Source organism: Bufo gargarizans, chromosome 3, assembly GCF_014858855.1.
Source record: "Bufo gargarizans isolate SCDJY-AF-19 chromosome 3, ASM1485885v1, whole genome shotgun sequence".
Lineage (NCBI taxonomy): Eukaryota > Metazoa > Chordata > Amphibia > Anura > Bufonidae > Bufo > Bufo gargarizans.
This window is the reverse complement of record NC_058082.1, coordinates 82,070,627-82,095,580: the sequence shown is the minus strand read 5'-3', so window position 1 is coordinate 82,095,580 and position 24,954 is coordinate 82,070,627. Positions and strand designations below refer to the sequence as shown.

General features: G+C 44.9%; 1 protein-coding gene across 1 annotated transcript in view; it reads right to left on the bottom strand.

Moving 5' to 3' along the window:
• Window positions 1–2,107: 2,107 nt before the first annotated feature.
• URAD (ureidoimidazoline (2-oxo-4-hydroxy-4-carboxy-5-) decarboxylase) overlaps window positions 2,108–24,954 on the bottom strand; it is a 39,937-nt gene continuing 17,090 nt past the window's right edge. Inside the window, exon 2 of the mRNA XM_044287613.1 lies at window positions 2,108–2,629. Within this exon, the coding sequence (XP_044143548.1) occupies window positions 2,274–2,629 (356 nt within the window). The 3' untranslated portion in view covers window positions 2,108–2,273. The remainder of the gene's footprint in view (window positions 2,630–24,954) is intronic.

Genomic DNA, 24,954 nt, shown 5'->3' with positions numbered 1-24,954 from the left:
TTTTCACTCACAACCATTTCTAGGGTTTACAAAGAATGGTGTGAAAAGGGAAAAACATCCAGTATGCGGCAGTCCTGTGGGCGAAAATGCCTTGTTGATGCTAGAGGTCAGAGGAGAATGGGCCGACTGATTCAAGCTGATAGAAGAGCAACGTTGACTGAAATAACCACTCGTTACAACCGAGGTATGCAGCAAAGCATTTGTGAAGCCACAACACGCACAACCTTGAGGCGGATGGGCTACAACAGCAGAAGACCCCACCGGGTACCACTCATCTCCACTACAAATAGGAAAAAGAGGCTACAATTTGCACAAGCTCACCAAAATTGGACTGTTGAAGACTGGAAAAATGTTGCTTGGTCTGATGAGTCTCGATTTCTGTTGAGACATTCAAATGGTAGAGTCCCAATTTGGCGTAAACAGAATGAGAACATGTATCCATCATGCCTTGTTACCACTGTGCAGGCTGGTGGTGGTGGTGTAATGGTGTTGGGGGAGGTTTTCTGGTCACACTTTAGGCCCCTTAGTGCCAATTGGCCATCGTTTAAATGCCACGGGCTACCTGAGCATTGTTTCTGACCATGTCCATCCCTTCATGACCACCATGTACCCATCCTCTGATGACTACTTCCAGCAGGATAATGCACCATGTCACAAAGCTCGAATCATTTCAAATTGGTTTCTTGAACATGACAATGAGTTCACTGTACTAAAATGCCCCCCACAGTCACCAGATCTCAACCCAATAGAGCATCTTTGGGATGTGGTGGAACGGGAGCTTCGTGCCCTGGATGTGCATCCCTCAAATCTCCATCAACTGCAAGATACTATCCTATCAATATGGGCCAACATTTCTAAAGAATGCTATCAGCACCTTGCTTGTTAAATCAATGCCACGTAGAATTAAGGCAGTTCTGAAGGCAAAAGGGGGTCCAACACCGTATTAGTATGGTGTTCCTAATAATTCTTTAGGTGAGTGTACAAGGACTTCTGCGTTACTTCCTGGTGGGAAAGAACACCAGAATCAAGGTGACTGTTTTATCTGGAAATTTTTTTTTTTTTGTCACTTACTTAGGTTACATGCACACGACCGTATGTGTTTTGCAGTCCACAAATTGCGGATCCGCAAAAAAAAAATGGATGCCATCCGTATGCCATCCGTTTTTTTTCGTATCCATTATAGCCTAATGCCTAAAACGGACAAGAATAGGACATGTTATATTTTTTTTGCGGGGCTGCGAAATGGACATACGGATACGGATAGCACACAATGTGCTGTCCGCATTTTTTGCAGACCCATTAAAATGAATGGGTCCGCATCCTATCCGCAAAAAAAAATGGAATGGACACGGAAACAAACAACATTTGTGTGCATGAGGCCTAAGCCCTCATGCACACGACCGTGACGTTTTTTTGCGGTCCGCAAACCGTGGATCCGCAAAAAACAGAAGCCGCCCATGTGACTTCCGCAATTTGCGGAATGGAAGGCCCATTGTAGAAATGCCTATTCTTGTGCGCAAAATGGACAAGAATAGGACATGCAAAAAAAAATTTGCTGGGCCACAGAACGGTGCAACGGATGCGGACAGCGCACGGAGTGCTGTCCGCATCTTTTGGGACCCCATTGAAGTGAATGGGTCTGCACCCAAGCCGCAAAAACTGCGGCTCGGATGTGGACCACAACATTGTTCGTGTGCATGAGGCCTTAATGTGTGAATAAACACTGAACTGTTTAAGTTAAAGACTTTGTTATTGCCTTGTTATGACTTTTTTGTCATATTCATATGAAATCCAATCAAACAGAAAAAAATTACAGTATCTTTCCACAGAATATCTTCACATTTATGAAGCTGTACTAAGAACCAAATGGAGGCTAATGGAGTATCTGCAGCTTTGTAGTATCTAGCGGGGACTCAATGGGCCTTCGTACGGTGAGATCTCAGTGATCTACGGATCTCATGTGACATTAAAAGACATTTATTTGCATCCATGTGACAATAAAAGAAATAAGCTATACTACTCAGTGAGTGCCAGTCCTTTCTGATCTACGAAGTGTCAGAACCCATCTGTATATGTTGGAGATGCCAAGAACTCAAAATCTCTGACGTAGGATTAAAAAGCCAATTTTAATGATATTTGAATGCACTTGACAACATTTCTCACAGGTTTATCATGACTTGGAGTCTACAGTGATATACATAATCTAGTGTAATCATCATGTCACATTCTCTAACAAGTTTTCTGATATGCCCACCTAAAAAGTTTTCCAGTAGTTACAGTTTGGTGGGAAATGGAGACCCTTTACGTAATATTTCTTGCACCCTCAAGTGGCAAATCTTTTTAACCTCAGCAACGCCCTTGAGAAGTTCTACAGAAGGATCGTTTTGAAGGCGAGCGGTCAACGCCTCCATTATTTTATCTTTGTCGGACATTTTCGCAGCTATCACAAAAGGAAACCCGAACTTCTGCTTGTACTGCGTGTTCAGGAGAGTCAGACGCTCGCGTTCCTCAGGACTAAGGGATGTGAGACCAGCTTGTCTCTGCTCCTCCTGAGATTCCATTGTTAATGTCCCACTTGACAATTCTCTCCCGGCCAGGTCAGGATGACACCTTAAAATGCCTTCTTTTCCTATATGGGAATTTAAAAAAAAAATACAAGAAGAAATTAAAATTTTTATTGACATAAATGTTTTAAGCTTTTCAGATTCAGACCATATCCTGTATTATCAATAGTTTTACATCTTTTTTTCACAGTATCTAGGTCGGCCTTTCTTGAGGGCTAGCAGTGAGGTCTTTGTGGGTAGGGTTGTGATTAAATGGCAATAAAAACGTTTGGTCGCTACACTGGGTAACCAGGAGAATAATGCAATAAGCTTGTGGAATTTATGGCTTCCCTCAAGCAGAGACAAGATAAGAACTTAAAGGATATTTCCAGTCTTTTCAAGCTGAGCCCTTCAAGGCTTTGATGTGTTTGAACCTACGGAGCTACTCCATTCTTATTCTGCTCTGTCTGGTGGAAATGTCCCCGGAACTATTGTTGGACACTGGGAAATATTTGCTGAAGTAACTGTATGTTTTTCACTGCCCCGCATAGGAGGGGGTTGTCGATATCCCATTGTCTGCCATCGTTGCCTTGTTCACACTCGCTTTTATTTTTTCACTTTCGGCATTCCCAATTGGTGTTACAATGTAATTATATTTGGATCTATAAGGGTAGGATTTTAAAGTTTACCCTTCCTTTCATCCAGGTTCTTTCCTCTCCCAGGGTTGAACATTATGGACATATGTCTTTTTTTTATCCTTACTATTAGAGATGAGCAAATCGAAGTCCACAATTTCAGGATAAATTTGAATTGCCGTGAAGCCAAATTTCCTTGTGCTTCGTGCTTGGCAGTCTCAAATCGATTTGACCTGAAATAGTGTAAAAAAACAAAAGAAATAATACTTACCTCAACCATTTTCTCATGAGAGGCTGCCTGCTGCCATCTTGCTTGAAGATCTCGGGCAAAATCCGTTGCGCGGTGACATATGATGTCACCGCATTTCACGTCAGGCCTTCAAGAAAGATGTCGGCGGCCGGCTGAGCAAATGGATCAGGTAAGTAAGTAGCTTTTTAATTTTTTTTTACGTTTTACACACTTTTATGCCGCAATCATGTATAATTGTGGCATCTGTGGGGTACAATGATGGGGAACTGTGCAATCGCCGCTCCAAGTCATTGCACCCACTACTTACAAATAAATGCGCTTCGTGACAAAGTAATTTGTAACAAAGCGAATTCTTTTGTAAAATTCGGCGAAGCAGCCAAATCGAATTTTACAAAACTTCTGGTTACAAAAATCTCTACTTACTATGTTACTATATGGAATCCTATTTTCATTGCTACATTTAATTTTCCTGGAAGTTCTAATAATAGAGGAAAATACATATTTGGACAATCTGATACTAAATGGGTTGTCCAGAATATAACTAAACTCATTGACAAAAAATATAACGAACCAAGAAGGAATTATGGGAATGGAATGAAACTTTCCATGTGAGAATGTAGTGATGATATATGTAAGAGATTACACTATAAGTGCGAAAGGAAAACTGTACAATTAAAAGGAGTCTCTAGTATCCTGTTGGGCGCCTCTAGTCTGGATACAAAATGACATACAGTTAGACATTGGGAGCGTTATTCAGCTGTTGGAGCACCTTGTATCACTACTATGGGTGACCGAATGTCGTATGTGATGGCTCTGTAGATCTTCATACCAGCAGTTGCAGTAGTGTGTCGCTCCACAGCAAAGGCAGAATAGACATGCTCACCACGAGGCCTAAATGCGTGAACCAATTGTCGTTGGGTCCCAAACAGTACCTCGGTTTGTCATTAAATAAATGACACAGTCTGTAGCAGTCCAGGTTTCTAATTGACGACACCACTGCAAATGAAGGCGATGGTGGCTGGCTGTCAATGGCAGGACACATAATGGGTAGTGTTGATCGAGCACCAAAGTGCTCGGGTGCTCGAGTAGAACACTTTGGGATGCTCGGGTGCTCTACCGAGCACAAAGGAAGTCAATGGGGAAACCCGAGCATTAAACCAGGCACCCCCTGCTCTGAAGAGGGGAGAGTGCCTGGTTCATATGAAAATGTTAGAAATTGATGGAAACACCACTGAAATGGTTCGGGAACAGCATGGGGAGGATGTCTGGATGCATCTTGGACTCCCAGGTCACTGCTGGGAACGATGTTGTCCGAGTAGTACGCCACTTTTACAGACTGACACAGACGCACAAAACTAAAGATAAAATTGATTTTAGAGGAAAAATTGTTAGGAAACATTCTTTCCTGTATATTTACTTGTATATAAAGTGCAAGTGCAAGGAAGAAGCACTCCGATACATCCTGTATATCACATAAAGGAGGGCCTCATTCACATTGTGGTACAATTGTTCAGGTAGTGGGACTCCTACACTCATAAAGCCTATGCACTAAGTGAAAGGGCTGCCAAAAATTACAAGGAACCATCACTCCAATACACCCTTTAGTACACATGCTGGTGACCCTTAAAAACATTAGGAGCAAGGGCCTGCTGCTGATCTGACCATCTAAAAAATGAGGGGTGAGGGTCTGCAGCTGAGCTGACCCTCTAAAACATTAGGAGTCAGGGCCTGCTGCTGATCTGACCATCTAAAAAATGAGGGGTGAGGGTCTGCTGCTGATCTGACCATCTAAAAAATTAGGGAGGAGGGTCTGCTGCTGAGATGACCCTCGAAAACATTAGGGGTGAGGGCCTGCTGCTTATCTGACCATCTAAAAAATGAGGTCTGAGGGTCTGCTGCTGATCTGACCATCTAAAACATTACGGGTGAGGGTCTGCTGCTGAGCTGACCATCTAAAACATTAGGGGTGAGGGTCTGCTGATGATCTGACCATCTAAAAAAATAAGGGTGAGGGTCTGCTGCTGAGCTGACCATCTAAAAAATTAGGAGTGAGGGTCTGCTGATGATCTGACCATCTAAAACATTAGGAGTGAGGGTCTGCTGCTGAGCTGACCATCTAAAAAATTAGGAGTGAGGGTCTGCTGCTGAGCTGACCATCTAAAACATTAGGGCTGAGGGTCTGCTGCTGAGCTGACCCTCTAAAACATTTGGGGTAAGGCCCTGCTGCTGATCTGACCATCTAAAACATTATGGGCGAGGGCCTGTTGGTGACCCTCTAAAACATTAGGAGTGAGGGCAGCCTAATAAGCATGTTGATATGAGGAGGAGGAGGACGAGAAAAGGGAGATTGAACCATATACCCTTTTTAGTGGTGGAAGGGGTGCATGGGAATACAGGGTATTCAATACACCATAAAAGCCACATTTAAAGTGCCTTTATGTTCAGCCGCTTTCCATACGCTTATATGTTATAATGCCACCAGCAGCACTAAATACCCGCTCAGAGAAAACGCTGGCGGCAGGGCAGGCCAGCACCTCCAAAGCGTAGAGCGCCAGTTCGTGCCACTTGTCCAGCTTGGACACCCAATAGTTGTAAGGCACAGAGGGATCACTGAGGACGCTGACAGGGTCTGCTACGTACTACTCCACCATCTTAAGAAATGTTTGCCTCCTTGTGACACTAGGCAGCGCATCAGGGTGAGGGTGCTGGCGGGGTGTCGTGAAACTGTCCCAGGCCTTGGAGAGTGTTGCCCTTGGAACTGCTGTGTGTTCCCCTCGTCTCCCCTCATCAATTGCCCAAGGAACTATGTACTCTGCCGCCAGCGTTGTCAGCTGGACATTTTTGGAGCAATTTTTCCACAAGGACTTTCTGGTATTGCACTGTTTTGCTCGTCCTCACCACCACAGGAATGAGAGATGAGAAGTTCTCTTTGTAGCGGGGGTCGAGAAGGGTGAACAACCAGTAATCGGTGTTGGCCAAAATGCGTAAAACGCGAGGGTCACGGGAAAGGCAGCATTACATAAAGTCCCAAAAGACAAGACTTTGCTGTCCTCCTCCAGCTCCTCCTCCTCATCATCATCCAATTCGCGCTGAGAAGATGAACTGAGGGTGGTCTGGCTATCACCCTGTGTACTGTCTTCCCCCATTTCCACCTCTTCCACATGCAAAGCGCCCGCCTTCATTGTGAGCAGCGAGCGTTTCAGTAGACACAGAAGTGGGATGGTTACGCTGATAATAGCGGCATCGCTGCTCACCATCTGTGTTGATTTCTCAAAGTTGCGTAAAACATTACAGAGGTCAGCTGTGTTGCATGTTGCAGCTGGTATTTCACTACTGCCCTCTGCTGCTCACAAAGCCTGGCCAACTTGTGGAACATGGAGTTCCAGCGCGTGCTCACATCGCATAACAGTTGGTGAGGTGTCAATTGCAAGCGCTGCTGCAGTGTTGCCAGACCGGCGGCAGCTGTAGATGACTTTCGGAAAAGGGCACACATGCGGCGCACCTTCACGAGTAGCTCAGGCAAATTGGGGTAGGTTTTGAGAAACCGCTGAACCACTAAGTTTAACACGTGGGCTAGGCATGGTATGTTTGTGAGCTTGCCGAGCTCCAAAGCCGCCACCAAGTTACGGCCATTATCAGTCACAACCATGCCTGGTTGTAGGTTGAGTGGCGAGAGCCACAGCTCAGTCTGGTCCCTTATACCCTGCCACAGCTCTGCGGCGGTGTGCTGTCACCTAAGCAAATTAGTTTCAGTCGGCCTGTTGCCGCTTCCCCACTGCAGTGCTACACTGCTTCCAGCTACTGACTGATGCTCCAAGATGAGAATTCAGAAGTGGAAGTGGAGGAGGAGGTGGAGGAGGAGAGGGGGGGGGGGTTGCAGCCACTAATGTAGGTGGTGGGGGAAATCCTGATGGAAGTATAGCCCGCAATCCTTGGCGTCGGTATTTGCGCTTTCGTTCAAAGACCTGGGTTATGAACATCTGTACGCTGCGCTGGGACACAGAAGTGGATGTGCTAGCTGATGGTGCTTGCGAAGGTCCAGGTGCAGGACGGGAGACCTGCGCCTTCAACAGAGGATTAGCCAGCATGTAACACAGGGGAAGAGGAGGCAGTGGTGTGACCCGCAGACACTGATTGTGGACCCAGGCATTCGGCCCACCTATTAGGATGCTTTGATGCCATGTGGTGGATCATGCTGGTGGTGGTGAGGTTGCTAGTGTTCACACCCCTGCTCATTTTGGTATGGCACAGGTTGCAAATGATAATTCTTTTATCGTCCGCACTTTCCTCAAAAAAGCACCAGACTGCGGAACACCTACCCCATGGCAAAAAAGATTGCCGCGAGGGAGTGCTCCAGAGAACAGTTATGGGCCTGTTTGGTGTGGCCCGCCTTCTCCCATTTGCCACCCCACTGCCTATTCTAGCCAGTTGGGGTGCTGCATATCCCTCCCTCGGCTTGCCACCTTCCCAGGTTAGGTCAGTGATTTCATCGTCCACCACCTCCTTTTCCACTTTCTCACTCTGGTCATCCTCCCGACTTGTTGACCTAACAAGAACCTCACTTATTGACAACTGTGTCTCATCCTCATCATTAACCTCTTGAGACACTAATTGCGGTTGACTTATTGGCAACTGTGTCTCATCATCATCATCCACCTCGTGAAACACTAATTGCCATTCCCCACCCTTATCTTTTTCTGACTGTGGATGCTCAAGAGTTTGGGAATCAGTGCACAAGATCTCCTCATGTCCCTCTTCAAGCGGGCTTGAGACTGGACTTTGTGGAAGACAGGGTGGTGGATGAGTATGTTTCTTGTGCTCTGACAGCAGGCACAGTTTCACCGCGCCCAGGGCCACGGCCTCTGAGTGCACCATCAGCAGCACGGCCACTTCCCCGTCCCTTACTGCTTGCCTTGAGCATATTAAATGGTATATATGCTTGCAAGTATGTTACATGTACAGTAGCGCAGGTTTTCTAAGTGTATGCGCAAATAAATTAAACTGAATGTCACAGATATTTTGGATGGGCAAACGTTATACAGGAGATGTAGCGCAGGTAATGTCACTGCTGTCACCAACGTCTAACGTTATATAGAAGATGTAGCGCAGGTAATGTCACTGCTGTCACCAATGTCTAACGTTATATAGAAGATGTAGTGCAGGTAATGTCGCTGCTGTCACCAACGTTTAACGTTATATAGAAGATGTAGCGCAGGTAATGTCGCTGCTGTCACCAACGTCTAACGTTATATAGAAGATGTAGTGCAGGTAATGTCGCTGCTGTCACCAACGTCTAACGTTATATAGAAGATGTAGCGCAGGTAATGTCGCTGCTGTCACCAGCAGTCAAACAATTGCACGCAATTTAGCACACGTTGCACTAATTTATTTCGCAGCCAGATAAAACAATAGTCCTTAAAAGTACTGTTGGGTCTCTAACACCTTTCAACACTCAAAACTCCCTAAGAAAAAAACACAATTCCTCTCCCTACACTATCTGTCCCTTCTGCTGCAGCTCGCCCTGACCAAGTCTGAGCCGAACCACGTGGTATAGCACCCGATGACGCGTTCCGGCCAGCCAATCACTGTAATGCCAGTAACCAACATAGCTACGGCATTACAGTGAGTGGCACTACTTCCCCGCACGTTTATTGGCTGCGAGTGAAAAAGGTGTTTGGCCGAGCATGCTCGCCCAACACTAATAATGGGCGCCGTGACACCAAATGTAATTTTGCTAAGCATCTGAAAATGGTCCAAGCAGAAAAAGGGGTGTGTAAAGAAGGTGCCACCTGTGTCTGGGCGATGGAGAACAAAACTGTGGGAGCTTGTCATGAGAATCAAAACATCCTCTCTACTGCTGCTCTGTCTGTGCCATCCAGGAGCCTGTTTTCTATGTGTACGTGCCCTCATGTAACCACTGCTCCCAACACCTCCTAACAGCTAGGTCAGAACGGTCTAGATGGGGGGCAATTCATCCAATGAGTCCAATGATGCGCTCCATCTCAAAGTCTTTAAACTGGGCAACATGTCTTCAAGTGCATCGTAGAGGCATGCCTAGCCGTCAAAGATCTCTCACCTAAAGGTACACTGCTCAAAAGTAGCCTCTGAGTGTATTTTTATAAGACAGCAGTGGAAGCAGTTTTATGATGTCTTGTGGCAAGACCAGGTGTCTAATCAGACAGCTCCAGTAATCATTTACATGTCTGCATGTAATTTGCAGCAATCCGACACGAGTCATTTGCAGCAATCTGACATTTCTATGTGGGCGCTTTATTTTTTTTACAATGAATGTAGTTTTCTAAAGGCAGGGAATGCTTCAAAGAAAAAAATTACCTATTTAATGGCCTATGACTCCAGTGCCGCTACTCTGGTGGTCCTGGGTGGTCTCTGTTTACTTCCTGCATTGATCCCCTGCCACTGCCGCTAAGGCCAATGGAGGATGTAACAGGTGAGTAATTCAGTAATTTGGTTCAGGCTGACAGCATTTACCTACGCTGATACATTGTTGCAAAGTCTTAGTTGCATAAACAGATCAGTTTTTTAGTAGCTCAATCTAAACAGTGCTTTTCTATTCACCAACAGCAAGCAGAGATTTTTGAAAATGTGAGGAAATAAAACACAAAGTACAAGGGTATATTCACATGTGGTACATGTGTAGAAGCAACTTCTGCAACATGATGTGGATTTCAGCAAACTCTATTCAGAAATTGCTGCAATAAATCTGATGAGCCTGAATATGACCTTATAGTGCACTGCAGAACTTGATTGCACAGTAATTCATGAGGACCTGTCACCTCGCCTCGGATCTCTGTTTACTTGCATGAAGACTGGACAACTTTAAGACTGGGGTTACACAGCGATCTTGGCTTCAAGTGACCAAAGATCACTGTGTAGCAGTGCAAACGCTGAACTGAATGCGCAAGTTGCCACAACTATGACCCCAGAATTGCAAAACAAAAAATCCAACACTGCTGTTTGTTGGGGTTGCAGGAACTTGCATGTTGTGCTGCAACCCCATTAAGTTAAATGGCTGCACAGCCTTAGCCTTCTTTGCATTCCTTCCTTCTGAATAGCTGTTTGCAAAAGTTTGCACACCCCACAAAAATGTCTGCTTACATTCTGTGCCTCTCCAGTCTGCCTTCTATGAGAGGGTCTCGGCCTGATAAGTCTGACTTCCGAACAAATGCAGAAGGAATGACTTCTAACCTAGAGAAGAAGAAGCTCCTAGATTTAGGGTTGTATCCTACAAGACCGGGAAGGTGTGAACTTTGAAAATGGCACTAAAATCCAATCCAATTTTGAATGCAGTCGTCCAATCTCATAATAAAGGGTGAAGCCCCCTTTAATTGAGTAGATTTGGACCACTAACAACATTTTTGCTGTGGACAAACACTGAATTTATATACAGCGTTTTATAATTTACTAATTGTAGATCTTTGAACAATAAAAAACAAAAAAACTCAACAAACAAATAAACGACTGGAAAACAACTAATTAAAGGGCAATGTACGAAGGAAATGGAAATGAAGGTTTCTCTGTTATTACATGCTTGGGTTGTAGTCACTGCAGGGCGATCATGATAAACAGGATGCCTAGGACTGCAATGTGCCTGGAGCCGCCTATTATATTCCTTGTCACTGCTCTTTGAAATTCAGACTTAAACATAAGAGTATACGCTTAAAGGGGTTTCCCAGTTACAAAAAAAAAATGTGCATAGGGCATAAATGTCTGATCATCAGGGGTCAGACCACTGGGGACACCAATGATCATAAGAACTGGGGTCTATTTGTTTCCTCATTTGAATGAACCAGTGATCACAAGGTTGTGCTGCCATTCAACACTACGGGACTGCCGGAGATAGCCGAGCGCTTGTAGTAGGCTATCTCCAGCAGAGCCATAGAGTTGAATGGAGTGGCAGTGCTATACGTGACTTTATTCAAACATGGCAACAGAAGGCTCCCATTCTTGCGGTATCAGTCAGACCTCTGCTGAACAGACACATCTCCTATTCTGAGGAAGGGGAATAAGTCATAAGTCTCTGTAAAGGGACAACCCCTCTGCCATGCATCTGGACGCAACGCTTTTTTTGTCTGGTCAATTCCCTGCATCGTCTGTGGGACCTGCTGGCCAGAACACCCGGCTGCAGGTGTGAAAGAAGCCTAAGCCGACAGCTACTCAGACTTCTGAGCAACCAATACTCTGCTCTGTACTGACGAGCAACAAAAACCCAGAAACAGCTTTCTGCAGATAGGTTGTCAGATTCTGGTTTGGCTTATATCCCACGACATGTTACAAGGCCTGTTAAAGAGTCAAACGTTGACTTATAGGGTAGCATGCCTCCAGCAGGTGACAGTAAAGAGGTAGCGTTCTCCCTTCTGGATGAGACCTCTTCATGTACCTACATGCTTGGTTCAGCCAGTAAAAGGGAAGAGGGGAATGTGGTGCTCCCATCACCACTGGCAGTGGCTCATCTCCTTTGATAACAAAGGATCAGACATTTTGAAAATCAACATGTTCAGTAAGGAACATCTAATACACATTAAATGGCTGTCCAGTTCTTCCAAAATCTACTTTGCCCTTTAGGTTTGCCTGAAGAAATCCTGGGACTCACAACACCAAAGGCAGGACTCTAGTGTCTGACTAGATGCCCCAGAAATGAATCCTAAAAATGTAGAGATCTGCTACAAAACTTCAGATATGAAGCCCTGTTGTGAAAAGCTTATTATCGTCTCAGAACATGGCACCTGGTTGATTTGCAGTTTACACCAGTTTGACCCGTATACTTAATTATTCCCAAAATAACAACTTATCACCTATGCACAGGATCAAGAGAACAGAGGTTCCTTGTCCACCGTTTTTGTGGTCGAGCATGAACTCTGCCCAGGGGCGTAGCTATAGGCTCATGGGCCCTGGTGCAAGAGTTCAGTTTGGGCCCCCCCTACCCTCAATACCGTTTCATAACACCACCAGACCCTGATTTTAATTGCTAATATATTTACAAATTAAATTCAGGGCGAAATTTGATAGATGTGCAGTGAAAAAATTCTTCAGACAGCACATGGTGTGCAATAATGCTGGACTGACCCATCAACCGGCTATATACGGACGGACTGGTAATATCGTATATAGCCGATGTATGGGTCAGTCCAGCATTATTGCACACAAGGCTCACAGTCACTGCCTACCCCAGGGCCAGTGTCTGGCGCAGACGCACACACTGTCTGCCTGTGGCCTGCCCCCTGGCACAGACACACACACTGTCATTAATTTAAGTGCCCAGCGCCAGTCAGCAACAGATCACGCTGGGGGCCCGGGCCGCTGCCTGCAGCCTGCCCCTGGCAGGCTGGCACAGTGGCATGCACCCACACTTGCTTGCAGTGCACTGCTTCTCCTGGCTCACAGTAACAGCAGTCGCCAGTGCCCCTGCCTGGTGCAGGCCCACACACTGCCTGCCTGCGGCCTGCCCCTTGGGCCTGGCACACACACACAGTAAGTAGTGTGGCCAGTAACCACTTCAGAGACAGATTCCCACAGAATTCAGAGTGAGAGTCCCAGACTCCCACTGGCCACTCCATGATCCCATTCCATAATGCCGCCCAAATCCCATTCCCATCCCATCATCAAGTGATTCCCATGATCCCATCATCAAGTGATTCCCATGATCCCATCCCATCATCAAGTGATTCCCATGATCCCATCCCATCATCAAGTGATTCCCATGATCCCATCCCATCATCAAGTGATTCCCATGATCCCATCCCATCATCAAGTGATTCCCATGATCCCATCCCATCATCAAGTGATTTCCATGATCCCATCCCATCATCAAAAGTGATTCCCATCCCATCATCAAGCTGATCTGATCCCTGGGCTGGGCTGGACTCTGCACTGCCGCCGCCTGCCACTAAGAGATCACAGATTCCCAGACCATCCCATCATCAAGCTGGAGCTGGGCTAGCTAGCGCCTCTGCTCACTGCGCTGCCGCCGCCTGTCACTAGTCTCAGAGTCAGAGAGAGTAGAGCCGAGGGCCGAGCCGAGGCTAGTCAAGAAAACTAACCTCGCGCCGCACAGTCACTGCCGCTGCCGCCTGCTGCTTCTTTTGACAGTATCTGACTGGGAGAAACCACGCCTCCGGCTCCCAGTCACTCAGACCTCACATGTCTGCTTCCGCGGCCGGCGCCGCCCCCTCTGACACACGTGGTGAGCTGAGCTGCCTAGTGCCTGCCTACTAGAGCCTGCGCTGCGCCGTGCGCACTGCCCCGGGCCCCGGCACTATTAGATAACATTTTGAATAGGAGGCGGTGGGGGGGCCGTGCGACCCCTGTAGCTACGCCACTGACTCTGCCCTCTGCCAAAGATAGCTGAATACAGCGCCTGGCAATGAGTATGAGTTGTGAGAACACCCCATTAAAGGGGTTATGCCACGACTGATGTAAAAAAAAAAAAAAATCAGACATCATATAGTACATGACAATCTCTTTCTAACAAAGCTAAAACCAGCCCTGTACCTCACATGGATCCAGAGATCTCCCTATTCTTTACCCCAATTGCTCTACTAGATTTATTTCAAGCTGGAAGCTCAGGGGACGTGTCCTTTCTCAGGGCAATGTCCATTCTCAAACGGCATATCCTTTCTGCTGTATCTCTTTCCCTGTAACTTCCAAAGCTTCTAACAGAACATATAGCTGGTGGCAGTTGAAGATTTAAACTGAGCATGTGCGACCACCTCAGTGAGGTAGACAAGAAGTAAGGAAATGAACAAACAGCAAGTGGTGCTATACAGATAGATTTAATTAGATAACTCAGTTGCTATACAACATTTTTTTTATTACATGCAATTACAAAAGTATTCAGATCCGGGTGCTGGTTTGAAAAATGTTGAATATTTTTGTGGCCCCACCCTTTTACTATTGAATTCCATGATAGAAAAGAGGTTTACAGTAAATATGGTGAAATAGAAAAAGTACAACAAGCTTTAGCTTTAAAACACGTGAACATGTCAACATATCACAAGTTAAATGTGATAGCATACCGATAGACAGGGCAAAAGGGGCATTTCCATGGGAAGAGTTGATTATATATATCCTGTTATAAATACACTGGGTCTGAACTCTGGCTGGACAGGTCGTTAAGAACATCAGTGCTACCATACAGAGATGGGATGACCACACACAAGTTAAGAACCGATCAGAGCTTTCCTAATGCTATCATCCTTTGACATCTGTAGGGTTTCTTTCCACAGCTTCCACCACCAATGTAACTTTTTGAAACGTCTAAATGATTGGTTTATCCATTCAGTTGGATTTTCTATAATAAGCCTCTAAAAATATTAGCTACTGCTAGTTTACAAAATCTAGACAGCTGATTTACGAAGACACAATATACGTGTATATACCATGTGGTTGATCATGTTCAGATTTGGTTACGCAAAAAAAATAAAAAATAGATCTTGGATGATTTGGAAATTTTCTAATTGAAATTTTTGGGTGATCCAGCAGATGTAGCAAGGAGGACATAGGAACGACATTCTGGACTGGCCTGTACGGTGAGGAGGACATGAATATGGAGTGTGGCCTCTCCTACAGGATGTTATCTTTGCTTTTCTTCCCTTTCATCCTCTCCAATTCTCCTCCTCTTTTGTGTGGCAAGGTACTTTCTCTTTATTCTTGACCCTCTTCCCTGCTCCTCCTCTTCCTAATCTGTGACTGATTCTTTGGAAAGAAGGTCTTTGCCTTTGTGCATCCCTAATTTGTGTTATTCAGCTTGCTGGCAACACCTTCCTGCAATTGATGGAGTGACTGAATAGGTGAGGGCAAAAAAAAAACTTTAGTGAAACAGACGTTGACCTAGAGCCAGGTCAGTTTGTCAAGGTCTCCTGGGTGGAAAATGGGTTCAAACCTAATATTTATCTATCTGCTCCATGACAAGGGATTAGAAAGAATTGGCCACTGATAAGAAGGGGAAAAAGTGACCCTTCTGTTGACCAACTGGGGAGAATGTAAGGCAGGGTTACAAGGAATACGAGGATTAAAATGTCCTATTTTTATTATATTCTGTTTCTTATATAGCACCAACATATTCTGTAGCAATTAAAGGGGCTGCCTTCTTGAGATTTCAAATTTAGTCCCTATCCACAAGATATGGTCATAAGTGACTGATTGTAGACCCCAACCACTGAGATCCTTTTTCCTCTCGAGCAGTGGTGCTGCCTCTCCATACATCTCTAAGGGACTTCTGGAGATAGATATGTGGTGTACGTGACTATCTCCAACAGTCCCATTAAGAATGAAGGGGTGCCCAAGACCCGCACTCTTGTGACTGGTGTGGTTCCATCGCATGGATCCCTGTCAATCCTATAATTGTAGCAGGTCCAGGTTCTTTACCGTCACCAATATGTCTGGCCATACATTTCCAGACAGTAAGGGAGGCTCCTTGATGGTCATTGTAAAACAGCTCTTTAACGAGGTATAATTTTTAATGTCAAATTCAGGTATTGAAAAAACATATTTAGTAGTTAAAATGTATGATATCCATAATTTTTACCAATATGAACTGTGTAGAGAATCCACAAATGATTGGCCCGACTTTCCACCAATACATGTTTCAGGTATCCACTTCTTGAAGCATTCATGTGTATAAAGTATATAGTGATATTTTAATATAATTCATGTGTTTAATTGATTTTTTCTAGGTTATTCCTTCTGTTTAGAGCCAAAAAATCCTTAAAGTGACCGTTCTGTTTGGTAAAAAAATTCACATTACCTGGGGAAAGGAAAAGAACACTTACCTGTTGCCCTCCTTTTCATCCTTTCAGCTGTAGATCCATCAATTCTTGAGGTCCTCTTCTCTCATCCAAGATGGCCGCATGGATTCTCAGACGATGTGGTACCTCAGTAGTCCAAGGCACTTACTGCTTGTCCAGTCCTGCTCTTGGACTGACCAGCAGTGCTCACGTATTTTGGGCTACAAAATGCAAAATATACATCAGGTAGTCTAAGAAGTGGTACGGCCATTATGGATGACAGAAGAGGAGTCTGTGGATCTGCAGCTGAAAAGATGAAACCCGGAAAAACCCCTTTAAGGGGGAAAATCCCTTCAAAATCGACAATTCCAAACATCTTTACATAAAAATTTTCACAGTAAGGAAAAGAATGCTAGGCCTTTCAGGTAAGGGTGCTGCTCCTCAGGGTGAGGGTTTGAGGAGTTTTCATATATTGGGAGTTATTGCAGTGGTCCACATGTAATGCAGCTTTGTGCCATAGAACACAAATGCCCATATCCACTAGATCAGGGATGGCCAACCTGCGGCTCTCTAGCATTTGTAAAACTACAACTCTCACCATACCCTGCTTTTGGCTGATAGCTGTAGGCAGTCTGGGCATGCTGGGGGTTGTAGTATTGCAACAGCTAGAGAGCCTCAGGTTAGCCAACCCTGCATTAGATAGCTGTAAAAGCTCATTCAGCGAACCTCAATCTCTGCCAAGCATGTTCAACTCGATTCCAGTGTTGAAATCCCACACCTGATCCTTTGTTCCCCAGATTTTCCCAATCTTCCTACATATTACATCATGCACTTAGATACTGATGATTTGTCCTCAGGATAAATCTTCAATATCAAAGTGGTGGGGGGGTCTACCATCCAAAACCCCGAGCATCCCACCGATTAGCTGCTTCTATGCCTGAATCTATACACTGGAAAGCTCCATCCACTCAGCTACCATTTACATGGTTCCGTCCACTACACAGAATCAAGTACATACTGTAAATATTTATTATGCACATTTTTGCAGTAAAAATTATTGATTGAGCAAATTGTTTCCCTGTTCTGACCATTGTTCCCTACAAATTTAAATGATATCAGCCCTATTGTTAAATAATGGCAAACAGATATGTGTCCCACAAAAGGAAAAAAAAATAAAAAATGGGGGTAAACTAAGAAATAAAAAACACAATTAGGCTGGTTTCACATGTTTTGGTTTCACATGTTTTAGGGGTGTTTTTCTGCACTTTTTATCAGCAGTTTTTGACACGTTTTTTTCAGCTCCAGATGTTAGCTGAAGCTCTATGGGAAATATGAAAGCTATGAAAATATGAAAACTCCTTGAGTTTTATTCATTAGGTGGAGTATTTTTTAATTCTGGTTTCTTTTCAAAAATGCAGCATGCTGCAGCTCTAGACATTTTTCAGGCATTTTGCCGCCAACACCCTTTCTATTGAGGAAACCAGCCATGAAAAAAACACATATGTAAAAAAAAGTCACTGCATGTAAAAAGAAACAAACAAAAAAACCCACCAGAGCCTACTTTGGCATTTTCTTAAATTGGTAAAAATTCATGTGTGTAAGGACCATAAGAATAACAGATTAAATTTTGCTTTGTGTATTTGCCCGAAACACAAAGTCCTGAATGGGATAAATAAAAGCTCCATAAATTCCAGCTTCAGCGAGCCCAACACACAGTTCCATATATCCCAGCTTCTGGCACCCCAAAATATAGCTCTATATATCACAATTTCAGGGACCCCAACATACAGCTCCATATGTCCCAACTTCAGGGACCCCAACATACAGCTCTGTATATCCCAGCTTCAGGGACCTTTGTAAACGTAGCACGGTAGAGAATAGAATATTGGGGTTGTCAGCATTCACACATGGCGGAGTTATGCGTTGATACATCATTAATACCGATCCTCTGCAGGACATAGGACTGTGAAGTATGTATCCTTTACATGCAAGTCCCCCAGCAGGAACGTGGAGGAGACTCAGGAGTGACATCAGAGCCGCAGCCTTTAGTTCAAAGGAACACAGTGACACAAAACTGCAGACGGCATTAGGGTGTTTATTGCTTAATGCACAAAGGTTAATCACTGGTTATTTGTTAGCAAGAAACCTGTCTACTCAGAGCAAGTGATTTAACCCTCCAAGTGCAGCAAGTCGGCCATGTTTGGTGGATTTGCCTATCTGGGAAAAACGAATAATGAACGAGAAATAATAAATGATAATTCCTATGATTACAGGGGTTGTTTCACTTCAGCAAGTGGCATTTTATGGTAGAGAAAGTTAATACTTACTAATGTATTGTCAATATTGCCTCCTTTGCTGGCTGGATTCATTTTTCCATCACATTATGTACTGCTTGTTTCCATGGTCACGACCAACCTGCAATCCAGCAGCGGTGGTCGTGCTTGCACACTACAGAAAAAAAGTGTTAGATTATATACACTCCCACCAGAGAGACCGGAGATTTTTCCTATATTGTGCAAGCACGACCACCGATGCTGGATTACAGGGTGGTCATAACCATGGAAACAAGCAGTGTATAATGTGACAAAGGAGGCAATATGGACAATCACAATACATTAGTAAGTGCCTTGTATTAACTTTTTCTACATGATAAATGCCACCTGCTGAAGTGAGACACCCGCTTTAACCCCTGTGTACCCCACCGAATAAGGCCTCATGCACACGGCTGTTGCTGGCCGTGGTTCGTATTGTGGCCCGTAAACAACGGGTCTGCAATATACGGGCGCCGGTGTTTCGTTATATTTCACCAGACATGACGTGAGGAGGTGTGCTGGAGGTGTGGCGCGTCGCGCAGGCGCACAACGATGGGGTATGGAAATTTCACAGCAGTATTAGCTGGACACCGGCCGACACTGTGCATGCGCCGGGAGCCTCACCAGCGTTTAGGGTAGGGAAAAATTACGGGCCAGTGCGCAGGCGCAGTGATCGTATGGATGTTCTCAGCTGGACACCGGCCGACACTAGCTGTTAGGGAAGAGAAAAATTACGAGCTAGTGCTTTTTCCCTACCCTAAGCGCTGGTGAAGCTTCCCCATCGCATGTGCATTCTCAGCCGGTGTCCAGCTGAGAACATCTATCCGATCACCGCGCCTGCGCACTGGCCTGTAATTTTTCCCTACCCTATCCGCTGGTGGGGCTCCCGGTGCATGCGCAGTGTCGGCCGGTGTCCAGCTAACTTTGCTCTGAAATTTTCCTACCCCGTCTTAGTGCGCTTGCGCGGCACGGCACACCTTCTCACGTCATGTTCAGTACGGCCACGTCACAGCAGGGAGTGATGAGGGTAGGGAAATCTTACGGGTAGGGAAATATAACGGAACACCGGCCGTGTGCTCCCCGCATCACGGATGCGGACCCATTCAAGTGAATGGGTCCGCATACATGATGCGGGGAGCACACGGTGGCGCCCGTGTATTGCGGACCCATTGTTTGCGAGCCGCAATACAAACCACGGCTGGCAACGACCATGCGCATGAGGCCTTATTCTGTTGGGTTCGTAATCCGGAGCTGCGGTGCGGAACGGAGTCACGGAACCACTAGAGAGCTTCCGTGGTGTTTCTGTCTGTGCCTCCACAATGCAAAAACAAAGAACTTGTTCTATTTTTTTTTAACAGTGCGGACGGATCAGGGACCCATCCAAGTTGAATGGGTCTGGATCCGTTGCTGCTGCCGCACGGATGAGGCCAGTGCATTGGGGACTGAAAATTGCGGTCTCTAATGCATGGAACAGCCACACAACGGCCGTGTGTCATCAGTGTGCATGGAGTGTGGGGCGGCCTCATGAGCCCCATGCGTTACACAGCTGACACCTGCCAACAACGGCCGAGATTAGAGATAACTCTGATCCCATCTGGTTAAGGCTTCTTGCACACGAACATGTGCGGGCTGCAATGCACGAACACCCACCGTGGGGCAGCCGCAGCGGATCGCGGACCCATTCACTTTAATGGGTCTGCGATTCGGCCGTTCCGAAAAAAGATAGAACATGTTCTATCTGTTTGCGGAACGGAAGTACGGGAGTATTGAAGTGAATGGGTCCGCATCCGTGATGCAGAATGCACACGGAACGGTGCCCGTGTATTGCAGATCCGCAAATGCGGTCCGCAATACGGCCATGGAGCGCACACGTGTGCAAAAAGGCTAACCCCTCAGATGCTGCAGCCAATAGCAACTGTGTCACCTGAGCAGTTAGACAGCATGAGGGTGCTCTCGCTATCCGCTGATCACACCCCTCCCCCACAACAATCGGTCGTCCTGGCAGATGGTAACACAGCGTCCAAAAATGTCTGAACTATTAAAACATTGTGTTATTTATCACATGCCGTAAACGATGTGACCTCATCTCTCAAAAAAAGCAGTACAAAATGATCAAAAAATCATGTATGTACCCAAAAATGTCACCAAGAAAAACTACAGCTTGCCATACTAAAAACAGGACCTCACACAGCTCCATCGAGATGGTGACATTTTTTTTACAGTTTTTTTAATTTTGTAAATGTAGTAAAATGTAAAAAAAAATATTTGTATCACCATAAGGCCTCATGCACACGGCCGTTGTGCGGCCGTTCCATGCGGCAGCCGGGATGGATCGAGACCCATTCAACTTGAATGGGTTCGTGATCCGTCTGCACCGCAAAATAATAGAACATGTTCTATTTTTTTGCAGTGCGGAGTGCTCCGTAGTGCTTCCATGGGGTTCCGTGCCTCTGTTCCGCACCGCAGCTCCAGATTGCGGGGAGCCCACGGCCGGTGCCCGTATATTATGGACCCGCTGTTTGAGGGCCGCAATGGCTGTGTGCATAAGGCCTAATGGTGCTGACTTGCAGAACTGTGATTTCATGTTATGTTTACCACATAATGAAGGCTGTAAAAATAAAACCTAAAAAAACGATGGCAGAACTTCTTCCTTTTTTCTATTTTATTGGACAATCTGCTTTCTTCAGTTTTGTAACACATTATATGAAACATTAAAAGGTCTCCCCACAATGAAGAGCTTATAGAAGCCATAGAGGAAAAAACTAAAATGTCACCATCAGAATTGTTGCCTGCCAAAACGGTTGATTAAAGGGGCACCACCATCAATTTTTCTTACATTTTAACAGCCTATATGTGAATATTCTGTGTAATTTTTTATTTATTAAAAAAAAATAAAAAATGGGTGGATTGTTTTCTGAATATCATTTTTTAAGTCACTCCATGTATTTTACTTCCCATTTTGGCTCTTTAACGTCCTTCTAAGTTTGGATTTTTAGCAAAGTAAACAGCCTCGCTTAACTCTCTCAGTCAGACCATCACTCTGACCAGAGAGGCCCCCCCCCCGCCCCCCTGTAGTAGATCAATTATAGCATCACGCATTAAACTGATAAATGCAATGTTCTCCTGTGGACATCTTTATCTAGACCAATCAAGAGAACAATAGAGCTGATATACTGTTATCCCAATTCTGCCAATCTACTATTATACTAGCAGGAGAAAAAAATATCTTCCCCTTACAGCAGTAGTAAACTATTTATATAGTGCTTATCACTTGTGTTGAAAGCTACAGGAGAACAAGATTTTGTATTTCATTTTTTTATTCTTTATTTAATGACAGGCCATTCATTTCAATGCGCACTGTGTAATGCTTCATTCCCCTGCCCTAGCCCGCAGGGTTAATTCATGGCTGTCCACATCTTCCCCCAGTGATCACAACTGGTCCTGAGGTGTTGTAGCAGCAGATGGACATATAATATTCCAGACCCCATGTCATTGCCACCTGAATCCCCTGCAGACCTGTGTGACCAGGACTCTCTCCGACTGTATCTGGTCATTACCTTTCTAAGGCCTAGCTCACACAACCTAAGGCCCGGGTGTACAGGCCGTTTTTTTGTGTTCCGTATACGGTCCGTATACGGAACCATTCATTTCAATGGTTTCGCAAAAAAACGGAATGTGTTCCGTATGCATTCCGTTTCCGTATTTCCGTTTTTCCGTTCCGTTGAAAGATAGAGCTTGTCCTATATTTGGCCGTAAATCACGGGTCGTGGCTCCATTCAAGTCAATGGGTCCGTAAAAAAAAAAACGGAACACATACGGAAATGCATCCGTATGTCTTCCGTTTCCGTTCAGTTTTTTCTGAATCATCTATTGAAAATGTTATGCCCAGCCCAATTTTTTCTATGTAATTACTGTATACTGCATATGCCATATGGAAAAACGGAACGGAAAAACGGAAAGGAAACGGAAACACAACGGAACTTAAAAACGGAACAACGGATCCGTGAAAAACGGACCGCAAAAAACAATAAAAGCCATACGGTCGTGTGAACTAGGCCTAAGTGATACATTTTCTGATTTCAAGTCAATTGAGGTACATTAGACAATAACTTCCATTTGTAATTCAGTAACTTACCATACATTGTTACCGTTACGCGTTCACACAGAATGCCCTGTAGACGCCATCAGGCCGCCGCTGCCATCAGTAAGCGGGCAGTCACAATCAATTTTATGGCAGCAATTACGTTAAGTCAGAGCAGAGCATAGCCAGAGCGGGGACATTAACTGAAGTAATGGATCGTTGGTAATGGATACAATTAGCCGGTACGACTACAACTCCTGTCAGGCTGGATTATAACACCCGCCCCTATGCCCCCCACTAGAGCTCTGTGCAGGCAGACCAGTTGTACAGCTGTTTACCCTGAAGTTCATGGTCCCCTGTGCAGATGTCATATCTGGTCCCCCCCCACAATGAATGATGACGTCACACTATGCACTTTGTGTGACCGTTTCTGTGGTGAGATAGCTTACATCAGTGTGTAACCAGCCGGCGTTATATATATATATGTGAAACTCGAAAAATTAGAATATTGTGAAACTAACATATGAGATAGACTCATTACATGCAAAGCGAGATATTTCAAGCCATTATTTGGTATAATTTGGATGATTATGGCTTACCGCTTATGGAACCCCAAAGTCTCAATTTTGAGGTCCCCTTTGCTCAGGGGGTATGGATTAATTATCTGACTAGAGTGTGACACTTTGAGCCGAGAATATTGAACCTTTTCACAAAAGTCAAATTTTAAGCTGCATTACTGAAATAAATGGACTTTTGCGCAATATTCTCATTTTTTTGAGTTTCACCTGTATGTGTATATATATATATATATATACACACACACGCACTGTGTATAAAAACACATACACTCACCTAAAGAATTATTAGGAACACCTGTTCTATTTCTCATTAATGCGATTATCTAGTCAACCAATCACATGGCAGTTGCTTCAATGCATGTAGGGTTGTGGCCCTGGTCAAGACAATCTCCTGAACTCCAAACTGAATGTCAGAATGGGAAAGAAAGGTGGGCTACAACAGCAGAAGACCCCACCGGGTACCACTCATCTCCACTACAAATAGGAAAAAGAGGCTACAATTTGCACGAGCTCACCAAAATTGGACTGTTGAAGACTGGAAAAATGTTGCCTGGTCTGATGAGTCTCGATTTCTGTTGAGACATTCAAATGGTAGAGTCTGAATTTGGCGTAAACAGAATGAGAACATGTATCCATCATGCCTTGTTACCACTGTGCAGGCTGGTGGTGGTGGTGTAATGGTGTGGGGGATGTTTTCTGGGCACACTTTAGGCCCCTTAAGTGCCAATTGGCCATCGTTTAAATGCCACGGGCTACCTGACCATTGTTTCTGACCATGTCCATCCCTTCATGACCACCATGTACCCATCCTCTGATGGCTACTTCCAGCAGGATAATGCACCATGTCACAAAGCTCGAATCATTTCAAATTGGTTTCTTGAACATGACAATGAGTTCACTGTACTAAAATGGCCCCACAGTCACCAGATCTCAACCCAATAGAGCATCTTTGGGATGTGGTGGAAGGGGAGCTTCGTGCCCTGGATGTGCATCCCTCAAATCTCCATCAACTGCAAGATGCTATCCTATCAATATGGGCCAACATTTCTAAAGAATGCTATCAGCACCTTGTTAAATCAATGCCATGTAGAATTAAGGCAGTTCTGAAGGCAAAAGGGGGTCCAACACCGTATTAGTATGGTGTTCCTAATAATTCTTTAGGTGAGTGTATATGGTGTGCATTGCCCTCAACACCCAATTTCCAGCCCTTCCAAGGCAACCCCCCACCCCAGTTGCAAGACATGGCAGTTAGGGCTCATGCACACAAACTTATTTTCTTTCTTGTTATTTTTTTTTTTTGCAGACCGTATACAGAACCATTCATTTCAATGGGTCTGCAAAAAAACGGAAGTTACTCCGTGTGAATTCCATTTCCGTATGTCCGTATTTCCGATCTGCCAAAAAATAGAACATGTCCTATTATTGTCCGCATTACGGACAAGGATAGGACTGTTCTATTAGGGTCCAGCTGTTCCATTCCACAAAATACGGAATGCATACGGACGTCATCCGTATGTTTTGCGGAACTGTTTTTTTTGCGGACCGCAAAATACATACGGTTGTGTGAACAAGCCCTTAGGGTGCATTGACATCACCATTCAGCTTTCCGTTCTTCTGATCGGTCAGAAGAAGAGAGAGAGAGAAGAAAAACAGAATCCTGTAAAAAACAGATCCTGTTGCATCAGTTGTCATGTTTGAGCCATTTCCATCTAAGATCCGTTTTAGACGGGGAAAAACAGTCCTGCATGCAATACTTGTTTTTGTCAAAAAAAACGGATCTCAGTCGGAAATGGCTCAAACTGATGACAACTG